General features: G+C 31.1%; 1 protein-coding gene across 7 annotated transcripts in view; it reads right to left on the bottom strand.

The window, feature by feature from the left end:
- The window catches only part of LOC106461705 (jouberin-like), a 70339-nt gene that overhangs the window by 10027 nt on the left and 50780 nt on the right, over positions 1-9532 (bottom strand). For all 7 annotated transcript variants that reach the window (XM_022391478.1, XM_022391583.1, XM_022391440.1 and 4 more), the window contains 4 exons: positions 7408-7548; positions 5787-6178; positions 2060-2182; positions 104-160 (listed from right to left, as the gene is read on the bottom strand). In XM_022391478.1, the coding sequence (XP_022247186.1) occupies positions 104-160; positions 2060-2182; positions 5787-6178; positions 7408-7548 (713 nt within the window). The remainder of the gene's footprint in view (positions 1-103; positions 161-2059; positions 2183-5786; positions 6179-7407; positions 7549-9532) is intronic.

Below are 9532 nucleotides of genomic sequence, written 5' to 3'. Positions count from 1 at the left end.
AGGGACCAAGCCCATGCTGAAAGAGTTAAAAGAAGATCTAGTTATACAATAATGCAGTACTTAAATGTTAGTTAAGCTTAGGACATACATGTATATCTGTTACCTTTTGTGACTTATTGTGGCTTTCAGGATGCTGAAAGTCAGACATGAGACTTCTTGGCTGAAAAGAAAAATTAATAAACCCTCTGAGACATCTATTCTTATGTTTAAAGCATTACTTATAGTATCAAAGCATTTTAGTCATATGTTTTTTTATAAATGCAGCTGTTTATATAAAGCAAGATCTATTATATCAGTAGAGGCTAAAGCACAGAAGTATAAAAGTATATATCACACATGAATAAACAAACAAAATGCAAAGTGTGAAATTCAAGTAGTAAAGAATGTGTTCTTGGAACCTCACCTGATACAAGACATCACACTTTGCTTACCAAGGATGGAGTATGACTTGTTGCAGTCCTCTTTCTTTATGGTCCTGGTTCCCAAAGTTGATGAAGGTTCTTTTGTTTCCAATGCTTTAGATACAAGTGATATCCCCATCTTGGAAATGATAAAACCCCTATCTGAACACATCTTTATGATTTGAGTGTATGAATATTTTGTGTCAGAAAGTGCTGTTACTTACCCTTTCCAAAAGTTATCAATTTTCAGTGGCATCACACCACTAATAACAAAATGCCAAATAAGGTAAAAATGTAATTTTGATACATGTCATTCCACCATCACTTTATATTGGCTGTAGTTGCACATGACTTGCTGATTCACATATTCAAAATTTTTTTATAGCAAATCTGGATGCAAGCCATTAATTTTGTCTTAATAAACTGTCAATTGTAAAAATATTTTACAAGACTTGTTTATTTTTTTAACAACTTGTTTAACCAATATACTCAGAAAGGTACCAATAAATGAAATTCCTGCTTGTAGAATGGCATCAAGAATGAACACTTACTGAAAGCAGTCCATTTTCACTATTAAAATCAGCTTCTTAAAGCAAGTCTCATATAATTACAGATGAAATCATTTTCCTACTTCTGTGCTTTAGCTATTACTAAAGGCTTCGTTCTTCAAGGAATTTTATTAAAATTTATATTGTTGTTACTATCTGTTGTTGTTCTTCAATGATCAGTAAAATAATTTAAATAAACACCACCCACTGCCAACTGTAGGGTTACTCTTTTACCAAAATAGTGAGATTGACTATCACCTTATATGCCCCCACAGCTGAAAGCATGTTCAGTGATGGGGATTCCAACCCGTGACCCTCAGATTGCGAGTCAAGCACCCTAACCACCAGACCATGCCAGATAAAATCTGACTGAAAAATTTATGAAGCATAAAAATAATAACTCTTCACTTTAAACATGGAAGATCTAACTGAAGCAGTATGGAGATATAAAAATGACAAAGTTTTTTAAACTGCATACAGTAGTTATTCACACTGAATAACTTTTAAATACAGACATGAGAATACTACCTTACTATCATGAGGCATGAAAGATTATAAAATACACATTAACAAAGTTATAAAAGATCAAACTGATAAAAGTAAAAATAATACGAGTTAAACCTATTTTCTTTCAGTGATAAACATTTCATTACAAGAAGTCTATTCACATAAGCAAAGCTAAATTATGGAATGTTTAAAGACTGGCAAATTACCATTGTCTATATTATACAAAAAAGAAAACAAAAAACCTACAGTAAAAACATACTGCATGAAGATTGATGAATACACACTATCTAACTGTAAATGCAAACACAATGTATGACTCATACAGAGTTATGTAATGAATTTGTCACAACTAGCACTTTTAAAACAATCCATCTTCCACACTGCTGTCATGAAAACCAAACGATCATTAAATATTAACTGACAACATAAATCAAATAATAATGCCTACACTAAACACTTTTGTATATCCAACATCATCCAAGAAATACAAGATCTGACTCTGAAATATTTATAAAGAGAGCTGCTTTAAACGATTCTGTACCCAAGATCCACAATATTTGCTGGTGAAGAAACAAACATACCAGTGACTAAAGTAATACCTACCTGTAACAAAGAGGATCTTCTTGTATCGAGAGAAGTTGATCCCAGTAAAGTAGAATCAAAACTGTGAACATCACTTTGGTTTGAAGTTAGAGATGGGACATATGTTCCTGTCTCACTTGTGGTCTTCAAAAAACAAAATAAAAGAATGAATTAGGACTTACTAGCATTTATACAATAAAGATAATTAATATATTCAACTATTCATATATTCAGCTAATTAACATTCATATAATTACTCATGCAGAAGTAAGATATTTCATGTTACATACTAGTTAGCAGACCTTTACCATAATACCAGTACAGAAACATGATGTACTTTTCCTGGCAAACATTTATTCTGTCAGCTGATGGTAGTTCAAGACATAAAAATTAATGGGGGGGAAGACTAGTACATGAAAAGCTACTTACGTTCTAGGAGGATTACTGAGATACACAGCTAAATGGAGTGTTTACCAGGTATTTCTGAGACAGATCGTTACCTCATAGTTTATTTTATTCAAATTAAAATATAAATATTGTTTTATTTTAAAATCTATTCAGAATAATTACACCATATTTATTGTTAGGAATAATATATTTACAATCTAATTCATTCATTCAACAAAATGAGACCCAACAACAGTTTATTACGTAAGTAATTTATAATGACTACTTACAACCCTTTAAAAAACGTTCTACGCAGTAATAAACTAGAAAAATACAGAAGTAGTCAAATTTAGTCTTTTGAATAATTAAATTAAAAATAAAGTTACATTATCCATTAAGAAGATTAAAATTAGACATGCAAGAATGAAATGAATGATGTTCTTTTGGAAATTTAATCCTTAGAGCACTGGTGGTGCATAAAATCAGATTTAGACATATTAATACAAAGCCGTTCGTAAACGATATTTAGTTATCAAAAAAATATTAAAATACTAAATTAATTACAAACAGCTTTTTTGGAAAACTACACAAATGAAATATAATAAGAATAAAAACAGTAACTTTTCTGTTACTTTTGAAAAGTCTCTATGCCAAAAAGACCATCCCTTTATATTCATAAGTGATTCCTAGATTCAACTTTTGTCTTCCATCATAAAAGAGGTAATTATTCTAGACCAAGTAAAGATTATCTACATTTTTCATATTCTGTCTAAACTGACATATACTTGTTTTATTTTTTCTTCAAATTTAATATCATAGCAGATTTAAATTAATAGCAAATGTTATAAAATTGATTGAGATTTTAGCCAAAAGAAGAAATCAAATGGCTTCCTAGTGTTTGCTTGCAGAGAACAGACCTGTCTATTTATTGACTTCTCATGTAAAGTACAACTATACATGAATTTGAAGACCTCACAAGTGTCTTAAAGTTCTTTTCATACTTATCAAAACTTATATAATTCTTAAGACTTGTGAATGTTACATTTCCCACACAGCTAGTAATTTTGTTTGAATACATACATGCATATGTACAAATATATATATATATAAATATTTAAGAAAGCTACAAAATTTTTTTATCAAAAGGATTACATCAAAATAAAGTTAGCACAAATTTTATACAGCATATTCCAGAGCAGAGAATGGGAACTATACTAATAATTTAGGTTGGGCTTAGTATAGTAATACCTTAACATTTTGGTATTTATGTCCGAACATCATATTGGGGTCTAGAATGCTAACTTCAAGGACAGTTTTGCTGTCTTCGCCAATGATGTATTGTATTCTAATTCTTTATTTCTTATTACTGTTTTTATTCATTTTGGTCTCACTTCTGCTGGTATCTCAGAAAACCAGAGCTCATTACATAATGACCCACCTTATGATTTGTGCCCCAGTGTTGGATCTTTGTTTTGTGACTGCAGTTTGTTTTTGTGTTTTTTCTCCATAAAATTACATATATGTCAGCATGACACACACGTATGTTTGCAATAAAAAAATATAGTCATTAGAAATAATGGAAAGAGATTCAAGATAGACACCTGCCAAGTGAAGTGACAAAACTTTTTTCGATTACACGTTATCCAACACTTATCTCTGTAATGGTCTTTAACTGCAATAGGATGAATGAAATGGCAAAGAAGAATCTTAAGACATTTCTTCAACCTTGCCCTCATTCTTTCAAGAGACTATGTTGGGCATAACATTGTGTGTAAATGCAAAATGATCACTGAAATATGCTAATATTTATTGAATATAAAACAATATATTTATAATACATTTTAAAACTTGTAATTATTTTGTGTATACAAAAAAGTACAAACTTTTCATATCAGTTGTAGAGAAATATGCTATCAACTATTATTTTGACTTCATTTGATTAAATATCGCATGATGCATTGGGAACCAAGCAGCTATTTCAAGTTTTTCTTAAGTTTTTGTTAACTGTTTATTCTCAGTCAGTCAGTGGTTTATCTAAAAATACAAGATCATGTATTCTATTACTTTAATTCTCTTTATATGGGCTTTGCCTTTTTAATGTAGAAAGTATATTTCACAAAATTTGGAAAGATTTTAGTAAACATTACAATTCTTTTATGCACAAAAATCAGATTTTTTAATTAAATATTTTTATTAAAGATTTGTTTGTGAATTTATGGAGTCAGAGTCTGACTCAGAGTTCAAGGTGATTTTTACATTAACATCAAAAATACTTTTTATTATCTGTATAATCTCTAGAACCTCCTAAATGAATATCAATTATTTTTCTTTAAGTAAATATTTATATTCTATGATATTATTTCTACCTTAACATTATACAGGATTTGTCCATTTGATCAACCTTGTAACCACTACAAAAAGTATGAAACAATTTATATTAAAATTTAATATATATTAACATTCTGATACCAAAAGGTTGTGGCACATGCATTTATACCTGTGCATTCAGAAGGTTAACAAGTACAAACAAAATTAATATCATTACTTTGATAAAACTAGTTTGCACACCTTTAGGTTTTAGATGCACTGTAAACAAAAACTTGAACTCTTGGATTTACAAAAAATTTTAAAGTTAGTATACGAAATGATTCACAGGATAAGTTTTACATTTCTAAACAAGATAATGTTTGCTTTACAAAACACAAAGAAAACTGTTAGAAATACAGATTAAAAGAACAGCTAAAAATTCCAATCTTTTGGCAGTAGTCTATAAAAGTTTATAATCTATAACCAAAGATACATCCATATGCATGTAGCTTATTGATGAAAATATACTTTTAATCATCGAAAACTGATATAAAATACAGAATAGTGCAGAAATAGTTATGCTGCTAGCTTTTATACTTATAACATACATGAAAAAAAATTGGGATTAATATACTCAACAAAAAAAAATTTAACTTTTCATAACATAGCAAACAGAATAATGAAATCCTAACGTAAAGTTTTTATAGATTTTTTTTAATACACTTGACTTTTTGGTGTTCAGAAATTTAAAGATTTAAAGTATACGCACAAAGCAAGTTTTTTAATTGCATATATAACAATTACTAAAGATATTTATGAATAAAACTTTAATTGATAACTATGTGATTTTAAAATTTTTGCTTCAAAAAGGATGAGCAGAATAAACAATTGAAATGCTGCATAATATGACTTAGTAGAAAACCTTCCAACATCAGATATATGAAAGGAAACAAACTAATGGCTAAGGTTTATGTTATAACTAACATGAACTTATCTACTATAGTCTATTATAAGCAAAAATTCTAAACACTAAATTTCCACAGATGATCCTTACTGTAACCATCAAGACAGAATCCAATTTATGCAAAACTTGCTTCAGGCGAGAATGTCTGTCTATTGCTGGATCAAACGTTATGCTTTTACGTATGGTGGAATTGTACGAGTTGCCACTGGTGACAATTGATTTTTCTCTTTCTATGGAAACAGACTGCTTCTTCGGACTGTCTGAAGTTTGTTGTCCTACTTGTTTAATAGCTGGACTAAGATGTCTAAAATCAGAAGTAAGCTTAGTTATTACAGGTGTAGAAGTCAATTGTGTTATTTCAGCTCTTGACACTTGTCCTTTTTCTGGACTAGCTGCTGGACTAGACGTTTCAGATTGAGAAGCATACATAGAATGTTTAGGTGTAGAAGACTTGGGTGTTATACCAACACCTAATAAGGCCTCTGTAAAATAGAGAGGTAGATACAGTATAACTACAACAAAAACAACAACATAATGGAAAATATTGCATCATATTTTTTATATTTTAAGTAATAAAAGCAAATTTTTATGTTTAAAAGAGACTCTTAAAAACTGTTAAGGATATGTGTTTTACAGGTTTTCCATAAAAAAATTTAGCTCAAATTTTAAGCCATTACATCTCTGAGACAACACCTAACCAAAAAACATGTGGGTAAATATAGTGGAAAGTAATTTTATATCCTATATAATGCCAATTTGAATTAATTCATTTGATAGAAGCTAATAAACAACAAGATAAAACATTGGCCATCATTTTGTAAATTACTTCAAATAGCTACTCTTAAGTAAGAAACAGTTCAGGTTTAAAAAGTTGGTACAAAGATGACTTAGTGATTATATTGGCAATCAAACATGATATTTCAACATTTTAAATTCTACTCTTGATAAGCTTTTTATTTAACCCTACAGTTACAGATCGACGTCATCACCTATTTTACACATATTTTTCCAAAATATTTATGCATCAAACTGCTTGTGGATCCCCGACATTGTTGATCACAGGGTTTTTAATATATATACAATTCACAGAAAAAAATGCACAAATTAATACCATAAATATTACAATTAATTACCCTAATTACTGCTGCGTGGTCTACGATGGGTCATTTTACCCAATTTTCTTTTTGTCAGTTCTTTACAATGGGTTTTGTAACAAATAAATCAGAAACCTGGACCCCACCAGTACTGAAGGATGTAAAAACAAGTCAGTAACTTAAGGATTAATAAACCATAAGATTATCTCTTCTTGTTCAATCCTTCCTTTTTCTTAGTCTATGCAACACAATTCAGCAAATTTATGTTGATAGATATGTATGGAGTGAAAAATAATAAAGAAAGACAACCTTTAATAACACTATCTAGAAAAAAACTAAATTAATTTCTTTCTCACCACAGTTCATGGAAACTTATAATTACTGACATTTGACACTAATACCATTAAGCAGGAATTGGACAGGTTTGTTGTACTCTGAAGGAAGTATCAAGTTCTTGTACTTTTCTTATAGTTCATAGGAACCTACAATTAGTGATACTGGACACTACTTCCATTTAGCAGGTATTGGAGAGGTTTATTGTACTCTGAAAGAAATATCCAGTGCTTATATCTTTCCTTCTAGATTTGAATAAAATTAAAGATAATCCATGAACTCACCTTTAGGACTGTATTTAAACACCAGAACAGGAGCCTCTTCTTCTGGTGCACACATGGCAAACATGTGTTCCAAAGGGTGATAGTCAACACATGTCACAGGCTGTTTATATGGAAGGTTTGTAAACACTGTCAACTTGTCTCCTAAGTGAAATAAAAAGATAACTGTTAATAATCTGTTAGTGTAAACACATATACATCTTGATTTATTGGTTTAACTATCTCTTTACATTTAAACCAGTCTCCTATGTGTCAAACAGAATACTGATTCCTGCTTTGACTTGTTACTGACAGTTTGTATGGATATCACATACTCTTACTGATATATTGGTTAGATCATTCTTTTAAACAATCTCTTAGATATCAACCATAAAGTTGGCTCCTGCTTTAACTTGTTACTGACAGTTTGCACAGAAGATCTAAGTAAACTGTTAGTTGTTTTCTGTAGAATAAAATAGATCTCAGCAAGCAAACTTATCAGTAGAAATGTGGGTTTTTTTCTAATAGAAAGTTGAAATAGTTTTTGTAAACTATTTTCTACCCCACGGTAAAATGTATCTTGACTTGAGACTGACAATTTCTTAACTTTCTTCCATGAAAATCATATTTTCAGCAGTAAGAAACAAAAATATACCAATTTACACTGAATCGAGGCTAAGTCTAAGTATGATCTGTGAATCCTTGTAACTTACAACCAAATACAGTACTCTTCTTTAGGCAATGACTAATATTTGTAGTCTAGTGCTGATATTTGATTGTATACTTTTACTACCTTAATTTTCAGTAGGAAATAACACAAAATAGGTTGGATGGCTAACAATGAGTTCAGGTTTAAATCTATGCATCATGAATATTTTTTGAAGCTTTTAATTATGTACACTGGTCATCACAGGAGGGTTGCAAAATTAAAATTTGGTAGTAATATTTTCATTAATAGGATACATTTTTATTAGTAAATGAAAACGTAAATCACACTGAATTAGGGTTTAAGTTTTTGTGTGATAATAACAGATATTAGGTAGGCAAACAATGAGCTATAAGCATAAGGAAAAGTTTTATTGATAGTGGAACATACTATATGTTTTAACAGAATGTTGGTCTGTCTTCTTCAGGTATGACCAGTACTAAGCAATCCAAGGTTTATATATTGTTACAAAGACTCTTTGGTTGGAGAAACTGGCGAGGATCTATGACTCGGGAATGTTTCTTAAATCCCTCCCACCAATCACTCCTCAGAAAGAATTTAAAGAAGCATGGGGAAAAACCTCAATAGGTATATCCCCAATGGCCTTTGAATTCAAGAGGAGTTCACTGTGTTTTGGTGTAGATGTTCCCACCAAGGTTTCCCCAGAACTTAGTTTTTTCACTGACATTGAAGAGACAACAAACCCCTCTAAGCCCTTCTGAAGAAAAAAGGGAGACATTTGTCCTAAAGGTTTGTCTGACAAAGAATGAATGATAAAAAAAAATGAGGTACAGATACAGAATGGGGTGGACAATGCTGTTCAGAGTTTTCCAAACATGGTTGCTGTCTTATCAACATGTTGTTGTTGTTTTTTTTTTTCGTCCCTTGTTGCAGGATCCATACAAAATAGGGAAACTTCAATGTCCACTGACCCCACTCACCATGGAAACCTGCAAGGGGACACAATACAATGCTAGAGCATAGCACTATAGAGATGGAAGGGTTTCATGGGCACTATACCCAGACATCAATATCAGAAACAATGTCCACAACACCCATTGAGAATGCCCAACACTGGTACTTGGTTGACCTTAGTCTAACAGGACCAGCCATATAACCCTGGGAGAGCCACCCCAAGGCCATCTGTCTATGGGAATTCAAGGCCAAAGAGGCGTGTTAAAGTGCCACTGACATAAACTAACCCATCAATGACATCCCTCAACCACCAGGATCCTCTCTCCCCTTCACAAGATGACACACACACAGAGCAAACATATGGGTGTATGTTCAGATCCCAGCGAAGATAAATTGAAGATACAGAACCTTCCCTGGGAGGACCCCTCACCATGTACAGGAATCCACTTTGAAGTGAAAGTTGATCGAAGAAGTGTAATTCATGCATTGAGAACATGCCTAAAAAATAATTTATTTATATATATATAT

Source organism: Limulus polyphemus, unplaced genomic scaffold (assembly GCF_000517525.1).
Source record: "Limulus polyphemus unplaced genomic scaffold, Limulus_polyphemus-2.1.2 Scaffold1, whole genome shotgun sequence".
In the NCBI taxonomy this organism is placed as follows: domain Eukaryota; kingdom Metazoa; phylum Arthropoda; class Merostomata; order Xiphosura; family Limulidae; genus Limulus; species Limulus polyphemus.
Note: the sequence above shows the minus strand (reverse complement) of the source record. Positions and strands in the feature narration are given on the sequence as shown.